Genomic DNA, 22,429 nt, shown 5'->3' with positions numbered 1-22,429 from the left:
AATAAGAAAGTTCTATGTATATACTACTCCAAAATCAATTTGCTATCCACAATATTTATTGTTTAATTTGGAAAATTGTTGAAGAAATTAAGTATATGGTTATTCAAAGGACTTGATCTAGCTTTATTCGTTTTGTTTCTGTTCCATTGCTGGAAGATCCTTCATACCACCCTCAACTTATTCTTAAGGCCCTTTGCATTGCTATATTGCTTCTGACGTTCACAAGTCTTTGAAAAGTATGTAGCATTCAATAGTGCATTAGGTTGTCTCTCCCCAGTTATAAAAGACAAAGGTGCCGCTCTTATTAAAGTTATCAATTTGTGCACAAAAATTGTTGGAGCTCATGCATCTGGGGTTCTTCCATAAACGACCTCCGCAGAACCGCCGGCAACCTCCGGACCCTCGAATTCCCGTATATGCCGTCCTGTGACCACCGAGCGCTCCCCACACTTGTCCTTCCTCTTCGCTCGCCTCACCCGAAAGCCTGTGTACCAACTCAGTTTCCAAACATACAAGATAGAATAACATGTCTCCCATTGGTTAGTTCCCCATTATCTGTAGTTATAACCCAAACATCACAGCTACAGAGAAACCATTACATCAGCAGTTAGCATTACAGGGAAGATATTACATTAGCCTTAGCAGTTAACATTACAGAGAAGCCACTTTAATAGCCTTAGCAGTTAACATTACTGTGAACCATACATACATACTATTCATTATAAATTGCACATTTAGACGGAGATGCAACATAAAGATTTTTACTCGTGTGTATGAAGGATGTTGGTAATAAAGTCAATTCAATCGAGCTCGCATCCACTACTTGTGCTGGCAGCTCATTCCACACGCTCACCACCTTCTGAGTGAAGAAATTCCCCCTCATGTTCCCCTTAAACCTCTCACCTTTCACCCTTAAACCATGGCCTCTGGTTGTAGTCCCACCCAACCTCAGTGGAAAAAGTCTGCTTGCATTTACCCTAGATCCCTCATACCTCTGTCAAATCTCCTCTCAATCTTCTATGTATCAAGGAATAAGGGCCTAACCTATTCAATCTTCCCTCATAACTCAGGTCCTCCAGTCCTGGCACCATCCTTATAAATCTCCTCTGTACTCTTTCAACTTTACTGACATCTTTCCTGTGGGTCGGCAGCTGAAACTGCACACGACACTCCAAATTAGGTCTTACTACTGTCTTATAGAAATTCAACATAACATCCAAACTTACCTTGATTTACGAAGGCCAAGGTGCCAGAAGCTTTCTTCATGACCATATCTACCCATGGCACCACGTTCAGTGAATTATGGTCCTGTATTCATGGAAATGGGTGACCAAAGCAGAGGCTTGGCACCTGTAGAAGGAGAAACCTTTTACTGACTGGGCTCAGGACTTGTGCTGATGAGAATAATGTTGTGCGGTGCCCAGTGGAGTGGCCAGTGTTATTACTCAACCTCATCAACTGTACTAATGAATTATGCCTGTACTATATAGCCTACTGTATAACATGGGACTATTTTATGTCGTAGTAACGCGTTATTGAGCATGCGCTATTAGGCGCGTATTGATCTGTATATCTGTGTTCAGTTCGGGTTCCGTCAGTGAGAAAAACCCTGTTAACTTGGCTCCAGTCTCCAGCATTTTTATTTATAGTTTTATTGTGTAACCCGGCCACATACACAACAATGCCCAAGCAAGAAATGGATTGAATCGCTAAATCGTGAGATCCAATCTTTCTGTCACAACAATAACCTCACTCTGCTCTGGAAATAATGCTTTCTGCTATGGGTTTCTGTTCTGTTCGCCATTACCTGCATTTAATTGTTACAACAATTGTTACAGTGGTGTATTTTTGATTGCAGCATAGTTTAAGCAAAATATCTTTTTTTTTCCAGAATTCTGTTCAGGGTTGGATGGCATTGATCAATTTCATTTCTTTCCTTTCCCCAGTTACGGTTGAACAACATAAAGCAACTGTCCACAACTGCCTTGGCCTTGGGGGTAGAGCGTACCCGGAATGAGCTGCTCCCACTTCTGACTGGTAGGTACAAAGCTGCGTGTGGTTGAGCTGCCTCTCAGAGTCGCCTTGCCACTGATTTCTCGTCTCGATGCAGACACCATTTTCGATGAAGACGAGGCACTGCTGGCATTAGCAGAGCAACTAGGGAGCTTCACGGTGCTCGTTGGCGGACCGGAGTATGTTCACTGTTTGCTGGTAAGAGCGGACGTACATTTACAAAGCACTGCACAAGACGGACACGCGGTTAATGCCATTGAAGTGGTATTACTGTCTTAATAAAGGTTAATTTCCAGAAGATGATTCTCAAAGCAGCAGGGTACCACAGGCAATGATAAAGTAAATGACTTAATAATTAGTCATAGAAAAGTTCAGCACATGTTCCCCTTAAACATTTCACCTTTCACCCTTAACCCATGACCTCTAGCTGCAGTCTCATCCAACCTCAGTGGACAATGACTGCTTGCATTTACCCTATCTAAACCCCTCATAATCTTGTCTCCTTCTGTCATATCTCTTTGCAATCTTCTATGTTCCAAGTTAAAGAAGTCCTAACATATTCAATCTTTCCCTGTAACTCAGGTCCTGTAGACCCGGCAATGTCCCTGTAATCTTTCTTTGTTATGATGGGTTGCTTGAATGAGGGGTAAATGGACACATACAGAACCCTCTCTGCTTTTATTGTTTGCAATAAAATCTTTGAGGCAGATGAGGCTTTGTGCCACCCCAACACATTTGTAGGCAGGAGAAAGTCTGCAGATGCTGGAAATCCAAAGCAACTCTCACAAAACGCTGGAGGAACTCAGCAGCTCAGGCAGCGTCTGTGGAAAAGAGTAAGCGGTCGATGTTTCTGGCCGAGACCCTTCTTCAGGACCTGGTTGAAATATTGGAGGGGTGTTTCATTGAGAATTGCTGCAGTGAAGTGTAGTTACTCTACCCCTGATCCAGGTTCACCCGCGCAGCCTGTTGGAAAATGTACATGGACTGATACCGTCCCCCAAACACTGAAACCTCTGCTCTGTATTGACCAAATATACGTTCAACATGAGCCCAACTGGGGGAAACAAAACACAGATTTTAATGCCCGGATGCAATGGGCCTACGCATTAAATATTTATTTAAAATAACATAATTGTATTGGTTTTAAATACCCGCAATGGGGAACAAGATTCTGAAATTAAATAACGAGGGCCTCAGGCTATTACAGGGCATAGTTCAAATTAAAATGATTTTCAGTGATCAGTTCATCATAGGACAATTCGGAATTAAAATAACGAACTCAATTTATGAAACTACCAAAGCAGCTCGATCAATGAGGTCTAACCAGGATGCTGCCTGCTTTAGAGGAAGTGCTGCAACTTTATCAGACTCTGGGTAGGCCACGTCTGGAGTATTGCATGCAGTTCTGATTGTCCCACTATAGGAAAGATGTTGGGGCTTTGGAGTCGATGCAGAAGAGGTTCGCCAGAATGTTGCCTGGTTTAGAGGACATGCGATCATGAGAGCTGGATAAACTTATGTTGTTTTCTCTGAAGCGCTGGAGGCCGAGGGGAGATCTGATAGAGGTTTGTAAGACTATGAGAAGCATGTGCATGGATAAAGTAGAGAAGAGTATCTGTTTCCCTGGATTTAAATGTCTAATACCAGAGGTATGCATTGAAGGTGAGAGTGGGTAGGTAGGTTCAAGGGGGATGTGAGGGGTAAGTTTTTTTACCATCAGAGTGGTGGATGCCTGGAATACATTGACTGGTATGATGGTAGAGGCTTTTCAGAGACTTTTGGATAGGCACATGGGTATGAGAAAGATGGAGGGAGATGGACATTGTGTAGGTAGGAGGGATCAGTTCTTGGTGGTTTTTGTTTTCTTTTTAGCTGGTTCAGCACAACATTGTGGGCCGAATGGCCTGTTTCTGTACTGTACTGTTCCGTGTTTTACTTTATTGTTTGCAGTGGTTCCAAATTAGACATTTCAGCGTCAGTATGTTGCATATAGAGTGTGTACGTTCTTTTTGTATTGATACTCCTTTCAAAACTGTTTTCTTTTTGTGTAAAATTACCTGCGAGTACAGGCAGAGAATTCTTAAAGCATTTACGTAAGGAATCCAATTCGCTCATGTGTGGATGGAGGCTGTATATAAAATATCACAAACTCTTAGCAGTGTTTCTTGAAGAACGCTGAGATGGCGTGGCTTTGTATTACAGAAAATAGCAATTCAGAAACGTTTTCTCGGAGCCCCTGTGATGCCTGCAATTCTAAACTGAAACGTGGGCACAGTTGTTGTTTGAATAGTTCTATTAAGATATAGGTGCAGAGTTAGGCTATTTGGCCCATCGATCCATTTTCCCCTCTCAGCCCCAATCTCCTGCCTTCTCCCTGTATCCTTTCATGCTGCGATTAATCAAGAGTCTTATCAATTTGTCTTTCAATCATGGCTGATCTTTTTTCCCCTCCTCTGCCCCACTCCCCAGTCTTCTCCCAGTAACCTTTGATGCCATGAACCTATCAAGAACCTATCAATCTCTGCCTTAAATATACCCAATGACTTGATCTCCACAGCCACCTGTGGCACAGAATTCCACATATTCACCACCCTCTGGCTGAAGAAATTCCTCATCATTTTCATTCTAAAAGCATATCCCTCTATTCTGGGGCTGCGTCCTCTAGCCTTAGACTCCCCTGCCATAGGAAACATCCTCTCCACATCCACTCTATTCAGACCTTCCAACATTTGATAGGTTTCAATGAGGTCTCTTCTCATTCTTCTGAACTCCAGCGAGTACAGGCCCAGAGCCATCAAACGCTCCTCACGTGACAAGCCTTCCATTCCCAGTATTATTTTGTGAATCTCCTTTAAACTCTGCACAATGTCAGCACCTCCTTTCTGAGATGAGGGGCCCAAATCTCCTCATAATACTCTAAATGATGCCTCACCAATACATTATAAAACCTTAACATTACATCCCTGCTTTTATATTCTAGTCCTCTGGAAATGACTGCTAACATTGCATTTGCCTTCCTCAGCCTGCAAGTTAACCTTTAGTGAATGCTGCACAAGGACTCCCAAGTCCCTTTGCACCTCAGATTCTTGAATTTTCTCCCAATTTAGAAAGTAGTTTACACTTTTATTTCTTCCTACAAAGTGGATGACCATGGGCTTCCCTCAAACTTTGGCAAAATTATTATGACAGGCAGCTTCATGTTTATTTGCATATTAAAACCTCATAGGCTGAACAATTATTGGTACTTAATGTGAAGACGAAATAGTAATTGCTGATAATTAGGGACGTGTCAGTATAATTTCCATTTATTTAATATTAGTACAGTGTTTTCTGGGTTAGGAACCTTCAGAATTTCTGTGATTGAGAAAATATGTCCTTTGATTTATACAGTTTTTGATAGTTTGTGTTTTGTCCTCCAGCACGGCTGTATATTGTTCTGCCTTTAAATGTTTCTCTGTCTCATTTTCTTTATGAGAATTCTTAATTCTCAGCAATTTAAGAATTTATCTTAAAGATTGTTTCTAAATATTGTGTTTCTTAGAAGTAGAGTAAAACGAAGATGTGTTTCAGTTTAATTCTTTCCCACTAATCAGCCTCCCTTGGAGAACCTGGCAACGGTGGAAAAATCGGTAGTACGAGATAAAGCCATCGATTCACTGCGAGCCATCTCACACGAGCACTCTCCTGCAGACCTAGAAGTCCACTTTGTGCCACTGGTCAAGCGCCTGACTTGTGGTGACTGGTTCACGTCCAGGACTTCGGCATGCAGCCTTTTCAGTGTCTGCTACCCTCGGGTATCCAGCTCTGTAAAGACCGAGCTGCGTCAGTAAGTACTTTCCTCCCTTGGAATGCTGCAAATGAACATGATAGAAGTTAGCTAGGAATATTACTGTATTATTGTAGAAAATCTACATCCTGTAGTATCGCTCATGATGTACCGTGTCGTATGGTGTGGGCGATCGTGGGTCTTTCCGTGGACATGATTGTTCTTGGCGAAGTTTTCTACAGAAGTGGTTTGCCATCGCCTTCTTTCTGGGCAGCGTGTGTCTTTACAAGACGGGTGACCCCCAGCCCATTATCAATACGCTTCCGAGACTGTCTGCCTGGTGTCAGTGTCAGGAGTTGAGATCTGCACCTGCTGCTCATACAACCGTCCACCACCTGCTCCCACGGCTTCACGTAGTCCTGATCGGGGAGGCTAAGCGGGTGCTACACCTTGCCCTAGGGTGACCTGCAGGCTAGTGGAGGGAAGGAGTGCCTTACACCTCCTTTGGCAGGGACGTATTTCCTTCCTGCCACCCAATTTCAGTATAATTTGGTTTTATTGACGATAACATGCTACCACCATGGTGGACGGGACATTGTTTTAACTGAGTGGGTAGAAGTTTCTAGTTTAGAGAATAATCAGCCCCAAAATAGCACAGAAAGTGCGGCATTTTTGTTTTTAATGACATAAACTGAAGGTTTTTTGTGTGTTTTTAGTGAGGAAGGAGCAAAAGCCGAGGTGCATCATAGTCGAGTGGTGCTCATCGCTTACTCTCGGCTGTGGGGTTGAAGTGGCCTTGTCATTTACAAAGGCGTGCTCTTTTTGAGAGCCGTGTCTTGTCAAGCCTGTTGCTCTGCTTCAGGGCCATTTTGATTAATCTGGCGCGCAGAGGATTTCACTTGTTCGGAGGTGTTTGAGTTTTGTCGGACGAGAAGGTTGCTTTGGTAACTGTGTGCCCCTGCAGTCCACAACCAATGGCTCTGTTCTGCTCCAAGTGCAGGAGTCCCACATCTGGGGTTCACTTCCAGCCGCTTTACTCCCTGAATTAAAATTTTTTGTGGCGTCATTTGTGTAAACTTTCAGATACAGTCAGTTGTTTCAGAAAAAGACAGGGCTGTATGGTGGGGAAATTCTAGGCAGCTTCTAGAGTAGGTTACGTGGTCAGCACAACATTGTGGGCTGAAGGGTCTGTAATGTGCAGTAAATTTCTATATTCTGTTGCTATCTTGAAGTATTTCTCAGGATAAAATCTGAATACCACAAATATTGGATTTTTGGGTGGTGTGGTGGAGATGCGTCTCTACCAAAGGAGGTGTAAGGCTTCCTTCTGCTGGTCTGCAGGCCACCCTTGGGCAAGGTGTAGCTCCTGCTTCGATACCATCAACCCCTCCCCACTGCCCCCGCCCCGATCAGGGTCAGGTGAAGCCATGGGGTCAGGTGGTGGATGAGCAGCCGGTGCAGATCACAAGTCCTGGTTATGCGACCCCTGACGCCAGGTAGACAGTTTCTGAAGTGTATTGATAATGGGCTGGGGGTCACCCACCTTGTAAAGACACACACTGCCCAGAAGGCGGAAATGTCAAACCACTTCTGTAGAAAACTTTACGGAGAACAATCAGGGTCATGGAAAGACCGTGACCACCCATAGCATATGACACAGCACATAATGATGATGGGTTTAGCAAAATATTTTAGTAGCTTCTGATTTAGAAACATTAATTGCAAAAATGTCAATTTTTAGTGCTTGTATTTCTGCTTGCGAATTGTTAAGTTCTGCATCAATGGGCGACTACTCCTATGTGACCTTTAATTTTATTTTTTCTGCAGACTTTTCCACAGCTTGTGCTCAGATGACACACCAGTGGTCCGCCAGGCAGCAGCATCAAAGTTGGGTGAATTTGCAAAGGTTGTGGAGCTGGAGTTTTTGAAAAGTGACATTATACCCCTCTTCACTTCCCTGGCTTCTGATGAGCAGGTATGTAGTTGTAGAGCAGACACTGGGGTGGCAGCGGGAAGTCGAATTGAAGTGGGTGACCATTGGGATACCCCGGCTGTCTCAGCGGACCCAGAGAAGGTGCTCGATGAAGAACCGCCCCCTCCCCAACCCCATCTGTGTTGGTCCTCCGATGTCGAGGAGGCCACGGCAGGAGCTCCAGATACAGCGAATAGCCCCGAGAGGAAAGCACCGCTTCGCCTGCAAGAACTGTTTGCAGCCCTGAACGGAGGCAAATGGGCGAGTGTAGACCTTGTCTTGCTTTCGGGGAGAGCGGCGAGGATGAATGAGTGGCGTGGAACCCTGAAGGGTGGGGTGGGGAAAGTGGGGTGTGATTAGTGGCAGAGGCCCCTTGCAGATAGCGGGGGATTGAGATTAGTCTAGGAGTCTATTGTGGCTGGTGGGGGCTACAGACACTGATGCGCTGGAAAGGCTTGTGGGGTGGGAATGCAGGTGACGTGGATGAGGGAAGCGTGGATTATAGTGAAGAAAGGTGATCTTATTCCCCATGGCTTGTCATGATTTATCTTGCTGAAGCTGCTGCTGTCACCTTGGCTTTAAGTCACATGTGTATCAATTGCTTGTACTGAGGAGCCTCTGTATCCCACACGTCATGGCAGTGTGTGAAATAACGGAGAGCACTTGGCTCATTCCGGTCACAGGCTGTCTGTCATTCCGCTCACTGGAGCAATTGCATGATTTCACACCTCCCCCCCAACATTACCACTTGCATTTTACTGTATGGATGAGCTGGAAGTGGGAAAGATTAGTACGGATGGTGTGTCCGTGGCAAAGAACTGAGTTGCGTCTGGTTAATATGTCTACGTACTCAATATGCTACGCCTTGTTAATGCCACTTCCTGCTTGCAAAGTTTCTGTTGTCGTAGTCTGCACCATCTGTTCACCTTTGTAACCGGGGTTCACAACCCTCTTTTACGCCATCGACCCCCTGCCATCAACCGAGGGGCCCCAGGTTGGGAGCCCCTGCTTTATAAAGTTCCTTTGTCCACAGCAGATGGAAGCGGTGCCTGTCAATCTATCGACATGATTACACCATTCCAGTACTCCAGCTGGAGATGCTCCTCCAAGAAGGTGGTTATCTTGAGGCTTTTGCCTGAAGAGCGAACTGTTTAATCAGTGTGTGTCCTTTCATATTCCTCCAACCTAAAGTATCCCGGGCAAAAGGCTTGACGCAGTCCGCAGTATACTCGTGTACTAAGGAGCCAGAGTCGTACAGAAATGGTACGCTGAAGGGGAGCTGGGATGGACACTTTGACCCTCACCTAGCTTCTGGTTAACGGTTGGACGTGTGCTCCTTGGTGTTGAGTAAGCTTCTCTTCTGGTTACTGTCCAGTGACTCCTGGAAATAAACCTTCACATCTGTAGCCAAGGAGATGTTCACACTTGCTTCAGGTTCAGACCCCACCAATGATGGCTAGCATATGAAAACAAGGGTGTAATGTTCACATTTTATAAGGCTTCACTTGGAATATTGAAGGTAGTTTTGGGCCCCTTATCTAACAAAGGGTGTGCCAAGACAGGAGTGGGTACAAAGGAGGGTCACGAAACTGATTCCAGGATTGAAAGGCTTGTCGTACGAGGAGCGTTCGATGGCTCTGTGCCTGTACTCATTTGAATTCAGAAGAATGAGGGGGAGGGATCTCATTGCAACCTGTCAAATACTAAAAGGCCTCTAGAGTGGATATGGGGAGGATGTTTTCTATGGTGGGACAGCCTAAGACCAGAGGAAGCAATCTCAGAGCAGAGGTTTATCCAATTAGAATGGAGATGAGGAAGGATTTCCTTATCCAGAGAATCTGTGGAATTCATTGTCACAGAGGCAAAGTCATTGGGTATATTCAGGGCAGAGAGGTTGATAGATTCTTGATTAGTCAGGGCATGAGAAGTGACCTGGTTGAAGCATATAAGATGATGAGAGGTATTAATCGTGTGGATAGCCGGAGGCTTTTTCCCAGGGCTGAAATGGCTAACATGAGGGGGCATAGTTTTAAGGTGCTTGAAAGTAGGTATAAGGGAGACATCAGAGGTAAGTTTCTCACCTAGAGAGTGGTGGGTGTGTGGAATGCACTGACAACAAAGGTGGTAGAGGTGGATACAGTAGGGTTTTTTAAGAGACTCTTAGATAGGTACATGGAGCTTAGAAAAATAGAGGGCTATGCGGTAGGGAAATTCTAGGCAGTTTCTTGAGTAGGTTACTTGGTCTGCACAACTTTGGGGCCGGATGGCCTGTAAAGTGCTGTAGATTTCCATGTTTCGATGAAGGGATATGGGGAGAAGGCAGGAGATTGGGCTGAAGGTGAAATGGATCAACCATGATGAAATGACAGAGCAGACTCGATGGGCCAAATGGCCTAATTCAGCTCCTATATCCTACGGTGAAAAGTGACCACTTGGGTGATTAGCTTGGAGATTCACTGAGCAGAGAGTGGTGCTTCAAGAGCAGGAGAAAGAAAATTGATTCATCAATAAATTTTTGCTCTGTCATGACATTTGCTAATATACTAATCCAAGGAATGCTTCCATCAAAGGTTGCATGTTGATACACTCCAGTACTTGTATCCTGGGAAGATTCCAGCACACATTGCAAAGTAATGAAACCTGTTGCTACGTTCTAGGTGATCTGAACGGATATCATCTGGGAAACAATTGTTATATTGTCAGTATTTATTTTTATGATTTTTTTGATGAGATTAGTTCTTCCTAATGTTAACTTCAGTAAATTAATTTTGTTTTTTAATGAAGAACCAGCTCAATCCCGGTTTGAACATCTTTTTCACAGGATTCGGTGAGGCTGTTGGCAGTTGAGGCTTGTGTGAGCATAGCCCAGCTGCTGCCCCAGGAAGACCTGGAAGCGTTGGTGATGCTGACCCTCCGGCAGGCAATGGACGATAAATCCTGGCGTGTTCGCTATGTGGTGGCAGACAAATTTTCTGAAGTACGTGTTATTGCTAAAGCACAAAGTGCATTTCTTTGGTATGATGGTATGGTGCATTTATGTTTTAAAACTAGTCTTTAAGTTTTCTGTTCCAGTTGGAATCCCTTCTGATTCTGTCAAAAGTCATGAAAACACGATTAGTTCCTCTAATATAGTTTTAAAAAATCATTAAATCAAGCACCTGTGTATTTTTAATATAATTGACTGACATGCCAAAAGGTGCTGAGGTTTCTTTCCAGATTCATTTAATTAGCCTGTTTTTAAACATGGATCTGAAATAGAACAAAGTTGGTCTGAATTGAGCTCAGATCTTTTTCAGTGTATCTGAAGGATAATCCTGTGACAGGGGTTTAGAACAAACTTGTTGGCATAGTGCCAGGGATCTGGGGATTCAGCACGTGCACAGGTTGATGACACTGATATTTTTCACTTTTGACTGGAGGAAGTTAAGGGGAACTTCAGTTCTGTTTAAAAATGAGCCGAAAGGTTGAAAAGCCAGGACGATCCTCAGAGACTTTGACACTCAGGAACTTGAAATTACTCACCCTTTCCACAGTCCCCTTGATTAGGACTGACGTGTGTTCCCTCGACTTCCCCTTCCTGACGTCCACAATCAGTTCCTTGGTTTTACTGTCATTGTGGTAAATTTTGTGATGTAGTACATGAATTAATTAATTTAATTAAAATTTTGATGGACTGGACTTTGCTGGTTCCTTCCCACTGCTGACTTCACACAGACCGGGTATGGGGTAGGGAGGTTGTGATTCAACTTCACCTTCCTCTGGTCCACAATCAGTTCCTTGGTCTTACTGACAAAGTGCCAGATTGTTGCCACACCACTCAACCAGCTGATCTATCTCACTCCTCTTCGGCTCCTTGTCACCATCTGAAATTCTGCCAACAATAGTTGTGTCATCGGCAGATTTATAGCCCTGAAGAGCAGTCTTGGCCCGAAAGATCGACTGTTTATTTCATTTCCATAGATGCTGCCTGGCCCGCTGAGTTCCTCCAGTATTTTGTGCTGGGTTTCCAGCATCTGCAGAATCTCCTGTGTGTTTATAGTTTTTGAACCAGATGGTCTTTGTTCTCAGTATAAAACTTGTTGCCTCAGGCTTCCTCCTGGTGCTCCGGTTTCCTCGCACAGTCCAAAAGCATTCCGGTTAGTATGTTAAAGGGTCATTGTAGATTGTTGCACAAGTTGGTGGGTTACTGGCGGTGCAGTTTGAAGGGCCAGAACAGCTTGTTCTGTTCTGTGTCTCCAATTAAATCTATGCCCTTTAGTCTTAGACTTTCCCAGCCTGGGAAAACACTCGGATCAACTGAAATCTCCGTGCTTTTCTCACCACAATGTAATACAAATCCTCAAAATAAAGGCACATTGCCTACACAGGTTAATTGCAAACATTAACGATCAGGTTAACATTATTTAACAATTAAGAAGCATTATTTAATGATTAAATAACATTATTTAGTTGTTTTTTTTGACCTGAGAAATTAGCTGATTACAATTGCTCACGTTGTTGTCTGTGTACCATACTTTCGGATTCAGAGCCATCAACGACAATATTTTCTCAACTTTGCCTTTCTTTAAAAATTTAAAATTCTGTCTCTTAAGGCCAGGAAATTCCGGTCCCACCCCAAAGCATTGAGATTAAATCTTTCTGTTCTGTATGAGTGTAAAATCTGTACTGAAGCAGCTGGTTTATCTGTGGATATACTATCAAGGATAGATCATTACAGCTGTTTTACCTGGGTAACACTAAAGATTGCTGCTTCTAAATGGACACCATTTATCTAACCATTCTCTTTTTCTCCCCACTCATTTATTTCTTTACCAGAGCATGAGGTATCCACTCATTGATAAACATCTGAACACAATGGCAACATTTCTCTGGGTTTCTTTCCTCTTACCCCATGGCTTCACGTGACCCTGATTGGGGGGGTGGGGTTGGCTAAGCAGGTGCTACACCTTGCCCAAGGGTGACCTGCAGGCTAGCGGAGGGAAGGAACGCCTTACACCTCTCTTGGTAAAGATGTATTTCCACTCCGCCACCCATGATAAAGTTGAATAATTCAAAACGGTAAACCTGATCGAAAATTAAAGCAAATTACAGATGGACCAGTGTTCAAAAGCACACAGAAAACACAGCCATTTTGTCAGCTTAGGATTATTACCCTTGGAACAGGCAAAGACGTTATATTGTCTGTCTTTATACGATAACTAACCCGTGTTCAAAAATAAGCTCCATATAAGGTAACACACACAAAAATGCTGGAGGAACCCAGCAGGTCAGGCTGCAGCTATGGAAGTGAATAAACAGTCGACGTTTTGGGCCAAGACCCTTCAGCAGGACTGGAAAGGAAGGGGAAATATGCCAGAACAAGATAAAGGTTGCCAGAGCACTTGTGAAATTGGCACCAACCCATTATTGGAAAACAATTGCATTAGAACGGTACGGAGTTTATTGTATTTATAAAGTTCTGCTATCATTGCTAATGACAGACCATCACAAAATGCACTTTCTATGCTCAAGATCACATATAAACTAATCTTGCAATGAAGTCTGTAGCTAAGGTACAGTTCAGATTTTCAATTTTGAAGTTCATATTTTCAGAGTACATACATGTCACCACATACAACCCTGAGATTCATTTTCCTGTGGGCAGACTCGGCAATTTCTATAGAATAGTAACTGTAAACAGGATCAATAAAAGATAAAGTACAAATGCAAATATAAATAAATAGCAATAAATAACAAGAGTATGAAATAACAAGATAAAGAGTAATTAAAGTAAGATCATTGCTTGTGGGAACATCTCAATCGATTAAGTCTACTTATCCCCTGTAGTTCAAGGGCCTGATGGTTGAGGGGTAGTAACTGTTCTTGAACCCGGTTGTGAGAGTCCTGAGGCTACTGCACCTTCTACCTGATGGTTGAGGGGTAATAACTGTTCTTGTACCTGGTGGTGTGGGTCCTGAGGCTTCTGTACCTTCTACCTGATGGTTGAGGGGTAGTAACTGTTCTTGAACCTGGTGGTGAGGGTCCTGAGGCTCCTGCACCTTCTATCTGATGGCAGCAGCGAGACGAGCGTGGAAAAGAAAGATGGTGTTGTCTTTGTGATTCCTCTGTTCACGTGTTAATGCACAGATTGCTGCTATTGAAACCCGCTCTATCTTTGTTACTCATTTGGTTTCTCTTGCCTTTAAAGCTTCAGAAAACCGTGGGTCCTGAAATTGCGGAAAATGATCTGGTTCCTGCTTTCCAAAACCTGTTGAAAGATTGTGAGGCTGAAGTGCGAGCAGCTGGGGCCAACAAAGTTAAAGGTTGGTTGGGAACTCTCATTCTTGTCTTTTCCATCCGGTTTAAGATGTTGTTGCTGAAGCACAGTGACAACTTTCTGGCAGCAAAAACAACTATCAATTACTTCATTAATAGACTCTTGTTCTGGGCAATGACACTGCAATCTGTGCCTGTAAGTTTCCTAGTGGAGATGAGCCTTTGATCCAGCTGTACAACCTGGCATTTTGCAGTGCAGTCCTGAACATTATTTGCTTCCGTTTCTTGTCTGCTCAATTTGTCTTTTTTTCCTGCGCATTGTGTGATTGATGGTTTTCTGTTTTTAATGGGTTCTGTTGGGTTCCTTTGCTTTGTGGCTGCCTGTAAGGAGACAAATGTCAAGGTTGTGTATAGTACACATGGTGGTTGCACATTTTGTCCGACGATGACAGGAAACCTGTGCGGGAGAGTTTTTAAAATGGAAAAGCCTTTGCACTGTGGCAGTTCCACTCTCTTGGCCTCAGAAGTCCGGGTCCAGTGGTATGAACAAGCGCCAGAAGAAACTGGGGTCTTCTTGTTTGCAGTGGATGACCAGGACGTTTTCTGTGTCTTTTCATGCCCCTCGTTCTCCACGGAGTGATGCAGAGCCACCTTCCTGGCCGTTGGGCTTTACTGTAGATCGCACCCGCCCAGTCCGCTGAGGCTGACTTTGCGTGCTAGGACTGGCTTGTCCCAATCTCACCGGAGTATGAGACTGCTGTCACGTGCAAATGGCTGCTTGCAGCCACAGGGGAGAGATGAGTGTCCGGTGGGGAGCAAAGGTGAGTGAGCTGCCCCGGAATGGACACGACAAGCCCCTTCACCAGAGGTGCGACCCCTTCCCTGGACACCCCTGAACTTTGAACTCCTGTGAAAGATGTAAACAAGGTTGAAAGAATGCAGAGAAAATTTATAAGGATGTTGCCTGGTCTGGAGGACCTGACTAAGAAGGAAAGATTGAATAGGTTAGGACTGTATTCTTCAGAATGCAGAAGATGAGAAGAGATTTGATGGAGGTACAATATTATGGGGGGGTATGGATGGGATAAATGCAAGCAGGTTTTTTCCACTGTGGTTGGGTTGGACTACAACCAGAGGTCATGGGTTAAGAGTGAAAGGTGACAAATTTAAGGGGAACATGAGGGGAAACTTCTTCACACAGAGGGTCATGAGAATGGAACGAGCTGCCAGCACAAGTGGTCCATGCAGTTTTGATTTCAATATTTAAGAGAAGTTTGGATAGGTACATGGATAGTACAGATATGGGGCGGGGGGGATGTTATGGTCCTGGTGCAGGCAGATGGGAGTAGACAGTTTGAATTGTTCAGAATGGACGAGAGGGGCCAAAGGGCCTTTTCTGCGCTGTGCTTTTCTATGACTCTATTTAATGTGGTACCACATATCCAGGTGACACTTCTCCAAGTGAGAACAGCATGCCAGCATGCCTCCCCTTTGGCATCCTGATCTGATCCCAGAACTGGATGACAGCAAATGGAAAGGAATTGTGTGCCACTTGACTTCATGTTTCGATGGTGGCTGCTCCTTACAAAGTGCACTTCATTGCTTGTGCAGAGTCTTGAAAGGTTGTGAGATTGTGAAAAAGAGTGAGTGGTGTTCTTTACGTTTGTACCACTGACTGCCTAACCCGAGGCCCTCCGTTGGTCAGGGTCCACCATGGATGTTACGTGCAGCTGTCTACGTGATACGTAAGCCAGGGCAGTATGATATGGAGAGTAAGCTGTTGCCCATGTAGCAGGCTCCCCCTCTCCACGCATCTGATGAATCCAAAGAATCGGCAGAGACCGATACAGTTTGGTACCAGTGGCGTCGCAGGGGTTGACAGCGTTGAACTCAACGTAGGACTGCCTCGGAGAATCCGGCTCTGGATTTTTCCCTCTGGGTTTACTCCTGTGAGTGGGTATAGCCGCAAGGCATTGGAGGTTTGAGATCAGAGTCTTCCTTTTCCTAGATGAGCTGCTAACCATGAGCCCCATCTGACCGAAGTGACCAGTTTTGAAGTGTCAGTGACCTGCCTTCTGCTGTCAGTAAGCCACATGCAAAGGCCAGGAGCTGGACTTGGTGTGAGAGGCTGTTTGAGGTGCATGCCATTAGGAGCATTTAGTCTGTGGTGGGTGCTTGTCCCCATTACTGCCCCTGGCCATGACAACCTTAAGGAATCATTGACTGCCTAATAAGCTGCATCTTTTCTCGTGTACGTGTCACTTGATCGGATCTTTCATCAAAGAAACTGGGGTGGATGTTGGGCCACACAGCCACACCACTGTCCACCGATTGTGTCTGCAGAAGCGCATCATCACATAGAGAGATAAACTGGAACTAGAAACTAGAGCACATCATAAACCTGAATGAGTCGAAATCTACTTCGATTAAAGCATGCTCAGGTACCATCGGCCGACAGCATCGGGGGAGAGAGGGAGATTCACTTGAGCGTGAGGCCCTTCCTTTGGGAACAGCCAGTGAGAGGCTGCCACAAGCTGGCGCCTTCTCCAGCACAGCCAGCGAGAGGCAGATAGACGGCACTGCATACTCGCTGGCCCTGCGCGCCTGACTTGATTTCAATCTTCTTCAGCGCTTTAATCGGCGAGAGGTGGAGGCAACCGTGGGCTTATGAAGCACTTGGAAACAGCAAAGTGCCCGATCAGCCCAAAATCGAGTCACCAGATTGGAGAGGACAGCCTCTGAAGTAAAACGAAGATGCGAAAGGGATTGCTTCATGAACCGTCCTTGGTAGTGTAATGTGGATTCCCTACTTTCAAGTAAGCAAGCTAGTAGACAAAGGTAGAAATATTGTGAGTTTGCTTCCCAGATGGACCCACTTCATCCACAAAATCTGGCTCCAATTGTGCATTTTGAAAAGGAATGCATGAGTTATATTTAGCCTTTCAGATTGTGGTAGTTTAGTCATGGATTATGTCTTCATGCAAAGGGGAGCTGGCCGGGATAAGTATCGCAACATTAGTCGTCTTGGCCTGCCCAGTTTCCATAAATCAGATGTTTCAAGTGAATTGTGATGTGCCTGCCAAAGTTCTTTGCCAGTCATCTTCAGTAGCTGGTACATTAATGCCAACTCATTGAGTTAATTTGCACCAGAACAACTTGGCCGACACCATAAAGGAGGAGTGGGCCAATTTGATACCTCTGAATATCTATTTAGTAAGATTACAGTGCAGAATAGGTACACTGAGCCACACTGCCCAGCTATCCCCCAATTCAATCCTGACCTAATCACGGGACGATTTACCAGTTAATGACCAGTTAACTTATGAAATGTGCACTCGAAGGAAACCCATACCGTCACAGGGAGACCGTACAGATGTGCCAGAATTGAACCTGTGCTGTCTGACTCTTGATGTTTACACTGTATGTGCTGGCCTTGCTTTTCTTGTGCGACTTAAATTGTGCTTCAGAACGTATGTTTTCTCTTGCCACTATCTTCTGAGAAGATACAAATGTTAAGGCAGATGCTTTTCAGCAATTGCTTAATCTGTTAAACTTTATTGATTTATCATTGTGGTGAGAGTGTGGAACGAGCTGCCAGCGCAAGTGGTGCGTGCAAGCTCGATTTCAACGTTTAAGAGAAGTTTGGATGGGTACGCAGATGGTAGTGGTATTGAGGGCTATGGTCCAGATGCAGGTTGATGGGAGTAGGCAATTTAAATGGATCGGCACAGAATACATGGGCCATTGTTTTGTTTGAGAATAACTCTCTTAACATGCAGTACTCTATCTTGCAGATTTCTGTGAAAACTTGCCAGTAGATTGCAGGGAGACTGTCACAATAAGTCACATCTTGCAGTATGTTAACGTAATATGCCTTCTCAAATTCTTGGCTAGTTATACAGTCTATCTAAAATTAATGTAGCAACTCATCTCATTCACTTCAGGAAAAAGTCCCTCAGTATTTTGGGTGGGCCTGAAACGAGGATTCAGGCACCATTTATCAGTGTGAACTGCTTGTAACTGGAAAAGCTCAGTGTCCAAGCATGAGTCACATCTTGCCCCCTCTCCCGTCCCATCCCCCTCTCCCGTCCCATCCCCCTCTCCCCCTCTCCCAAAGGGCTGAGTTCTGCCGAAGGGTTTTGGACAGAAATGTCGACTGTCCTTTTCTCCATAGGTGCTGCCTGGCCTGCTGAGTTCCTCCAGCATCTTGTGTGTGTTGCTGGTTTTTTAACATGGTGTTGGCTGCCTGGAGTGATGGTGGAGGCAGATATATCGGGGACTTTTAATGACGTTTAGATAAGCACACGAATGTGAGGAAAGCAGAAGAATATGGACATCGTGTAGATTAGATTGCCCACTTGATTAGGAATTTAAGTATAACATTGTGGGTTATAGGGCCGGTTCTGTTCCATGATTTATATAAACTAGAATATCAAACTGTAAAAGAAATTATTTAAGAATGATCCGTGACTGACCAGGTGGATCATAAAAATGTGGAGCAGGATGGCAACATGACTGAGATATCTAATGACAAACAAGAGAAAATCTGCAGATGCTGGAAATCCGAACAAGACACACAAAATGCTGGAGGGACTCAGCAGGCCAGGCAGCTTCTATGGGGAACAGTACAGTCGACGTTTCTGTAGGTGCTGCCTGGGCTGCTGAGTTCCTCCAGCATTTTGTGCGTGTTGACTGAGATATCTGTCTAGGTTTTCATTTAATCATTTTATGTGTTTCTTTTCCAGGAATTCACCAGTTATCACAGTCTCTCCTGCCAGCCATTGTAGAATTAGCAGAAGATGCCAAACGGAGAGTGCGCCTTGCGATAATCGAGTACATGCCTCTGCTTGCAGGGCTGCTGGTGGGTGGTTTATTCTAAAATGTTTTTATAGTCTATTAGCAATGCTTCCATATGGATGATTTGCAGAATGGAAATGACTGCCTATATCAAATTGATACTTTAGTTTAAAGACGGAAATAACTTTGAACATCTTCTTTCCTTTTGCACCAGAAGCAAATGTGCGATAGTAGCAATTATACTTGTAGCCCACTGACATGGGTAGTCTTAATTTAGACTTGGGGCTCCCAACCTTTTTTTTAATTGACCATTAACCAAGCAGGGGTGGAAACCCCTGGTTTAGACCATCAGGTTTAGACCCCTGTTTAAGGACTGCGGACTTTGTCAGACTTAGGGATGTTATATTCTGTTTTTATATTGCCTGTTTCTTTTCATTTTGTTGTGCGAGGGGAGGGTGTTTGGGGGTAAAATGTTCTGTTGGTTTTTGTGCGGGGGGTGGGCTGGGGTTGTTGCTGTTCCATTTTCTGTGTGGAGGGAGGGGTGGTTTTGGGGGGGGGGGCTGATGATCAGGATGCTATTCAATGACTTTCATGTTTTTTCTTTGTTTCATGGCTATCTGGGGAAGACAAATCTCAGAGTTGTACATGATAATAAGTGAGCCTTTGGCCTGCACATCAAACAGATCCAAACAGAAAGGGCAATAAACTCCATACAATCAGATGAGGGGGTGACAACGGTTGTCACAGAGGAAATAAACAATATCTTTTTGAGATTTTACCAAAATCTGTACAGCTCAGAATATTCAGATTCAGCTCCACAAATACAAAAGGAATTTCTCGACTTGTTAGAATTTATGCCCCTGGATGAAACGTCCTTGACCTCGCTGGAGTTTAACTCAGAGGCTAACGAATTGTCTGCAGCTATAACTAACATGAAGGGAGGGAAAACTCCTGGGCCCAATGGAAATTCCGATTGAAATATATAAAATCTTTAAGACTAAACTAATACCACCTCTGCCTGATATGTATCAGGAGTTATTTGACACTGGATCCCTTGCCCCCTCTCTTAATATGGCAGCAATTACGCTACTGTTAAAACCTGGAAAACCACCATCCCTTTGTGGATCTTATAGGTCAATCTCACTTCTGAACAATGATCTCAAAATTCTCTGTAAGGTATTAGCTAGGAGGCTGGAGCCACTGTTGCCAAAAATGGTCCACCCTGACCAAAATGGATTTGTAAGGGAAGGCAGGGCTTCCACAACATTCGAAGAGTGCTTAATATACTTCATGAAAAATCTGGAAGCTTTGGCACACCATTGGCTCAAAGGAGTTAGCAAACTGTACTGGTAAGGAGCGAAAGATGAAGACGGCTAGAATGCAAATGTGGCAAGTTGGCATGTTCTACTAGAAATTCGAGGAGTTATTTTATCAACATTCTTTTTATTGTCAAAACCTGTTTAGGGAGTGGAGTTTTTTGATGAGAAGTTGAACTCCTTGTGCATGACGTGGCTGGTGGATCACGGTGAGTATAGCCTTGATGAATCATTACTTCTGTTGAACGAAAGTCCTTCAAAGTTGTCAAAGTCATCTTCCTGGTGCTTCCATGATGCTGAGTGACCCTACCAGGTGCCTAACCAAAAATCCTTCATCGTGCTTTGTCACATCCTCAAAGGATTGGGTCAGGCTCAAGACACGACATGCCCCTCACAAAGCCATGCTGACTCTCCCGAACCAGACTATGCTTCTTGTAAATCCTGTCTGTAAGAATCTTCTCCTGTAATTTGCCCACCGGTGAAGTAAAACTGACTGGTCCATAATTCCCAGGGTCATCCCTACTCTCTTTCCTGAACAAGGAAATAACATTTGCCAACTTCCAATCATCTGGTACTTCCTCCGGTGAGGACTGGCCAGTGAGGATGCCCAGATCGTCACTAAAGGTGCAGCAATCTCTTCCCTTGCTTCCCGTAGTAACCCTGGGGTATATCACATCTGGCACCCGGGGACTTATCTATCCTAGGGCTTTTCAAAATTCCAGAACATCCTCTTTCTCAATGTTAACATGTTGTAGCATATCACTGCCCTCGCAAGCATCAAGGTCCCTCACACTGGTGATTACTAAAGAAAAGTATTCATTGCGGATCTCCCCCAAAGTCCTCCACTCCAAACATTTTGCCTCTTTTAGCTCTGGCCGGCCCAGACTCTCACTCTGGCCATCCTCCTGTTTTTCAAGTATGTTTTCCTGAATCCAACTCACCAAGTCCTTCTCGTGGCCCCTCCTAGTTCTCCGAAGTCCATTCTTCACTCCCTCCCTGGCCACATTGTAACCTTCTGGAGCCCAGGCTGATCTTTGCATCCTATGCTTCTAGACTAGCTGTTGCGCATCTCTTGTCAAGCATGGCTCCTTCACCCTTCTGTTCTTTCCCTGTCTCAGTGGGACAAAACTCTGCAGAGCTCCATCCAAGTGAAGCCCAAAACGACTTCCACATTTCAATTGTGTGTTTCTGAGTGCATTCATCCCAGTTTGTACTCCCAGGTTCCTGTCCAATGTCCAATACCATCATAGTTCAAACACCGGCGCCCCCCTCCCCCCCAGTTATTACTGCTGCAAGCAATCTTGTCGTACTCTTGTACACATGGCAACAAGAAACAGACTTGACTTTGACGGATACGTTTAATTATTCCAGAATAGCATGGAACAGGCCCAACGAGACACACCGCCCAGCAACCAGCTGATTTAACCCTTGCCTCATCACAGGACAGTTTACAATGACCAATGAGACTACTAAGCGGGACGTCTCCAGACTCTGTGGGGTGTTGGGGGGGGAATCTGAGCACCCGGGGTAGACACACGATCCACTACGGTTCCTTGCCTCTTATTCCAAAAGCAGCGGAGCTGCAAATCTGAAATAGTAACTGAAAATTCTGGAGACACTCAACAGAGCAGGCCAATGAATGGGCAGAAAGTCACAGATACAGCTGTGCATCTCCCAACGTGATCTCATGCCAGCTCATCCACACCTTTTTTTCTGCCCCCTCTGTGTACAAGTTCTTAATCCTGCCTACATTTCCAGAAGCCGCCTGTTCCATCTGCAGTGCCTCCCTGGTTTTCCTCTTGCCTGGCGGTCGAGGCTATGCTGTACTCAAGCCGGCTTTGCTCAAGGCAACATCACTCAGGTCCTGTGTGTTTTGTAAATGATAGTTCTCTTCGTTCTCTTGGTGTAAGCGAGTTGTGGTATTTAATTGATGCCAGAAGCCTGTCCTAAGACTTGGGCCACTCAGGTGTACTCTGTGTGTCACCCACCGTACTATCTCTCAGCCATTTAAATGGGAGCTTTCAAGCTGAGCTTCTGTACTGTTGTCAGTCAAGATGTAGTTTATACTTGCAACTGTTTGCAAGTGATATTCACATCCTTATCATTTTTATAAATGAATGGCAGATGAGGATTTTTTCCCTGTGCAAGTAATTTCCCAAAAATGGCAGGGCTGATTTTTCTTTAAAGTAAAGTGCATTTTGATTAAAGGCCAATAAAATTAACAACAAATTTGATTTGGACTGTTTTCCTTTTAGTGTAGGTCCCTTTTACCCTGGAATCTGAATATTGCAGTTAGGGCGTGAACAATGA

General features: G+C 44.5%; 1 protein-coding gene across 1 annotated transcript in view; it reads left to right on the top strand.

The window, feature by feature from the left end:
• The first annotated feature begins 343 nt into the window (after nt 1–343).
• The window catches only part of LOC140203617 (serine/threonine-protein phosphatase 2A 65 kDa regulatory subunit A beta isoform-like), a 67,861-nt gene continuing 45,775 nt past the window's right edge, over nt 344–22,429 (top strand). The window contains exons 1-10 of the mRNA XM_072269665.1: nt 344–412; nt 1,947–2,037; nt 2,111–2,211; nt 5,607–5,839; nt 7,607–7,754; nt 10,573–10,728; nt 13,939–14,053; nt 17,801–17,899; nt 18,752–18,867; nt 20,268–20,328. Of these exons, the coding sequence (XP_072125766.1) occupies nt 344–412; nt 1,947–2,037; nt 2,111–2,211; nt 5,607–5,839; nt 7,607–7,754; nt 10,573–10,728; nt 13,939–14,053; nt 17,801–17,899; nt 18,752–18,867; nt 20,268–20,328 (1,189 nt within the window). The remainder of the gene's footprint in view (nt 413–1,946; nt 2,038–2,110; nt 2,212–5,606; nt 5,840–7,606; nt 7,755–10,572; nt 10,729–13,938; nt 14,054–17,800; nt 17,900–18,751; nt 18,868–20,267; nt 20,329–22,429) is intronic.

This window comes from Mobula birostris, chromosome 10 (genome assembly GCF_030028105.1).
Source record: "Mobula birostris isolate sMobBir1 chromosome 10, sMobBir1.hap1, whole genome shotgun sequence".
NCBI lineage: Eukaryota > Metazoa > Chordata > Chondrichthyes > Myliobatiformes > Myliobatidae > Mobula > Mobula birostris.
This window is presented reverse-complemented; position numbering and strand designations above follow the sequence as displayed.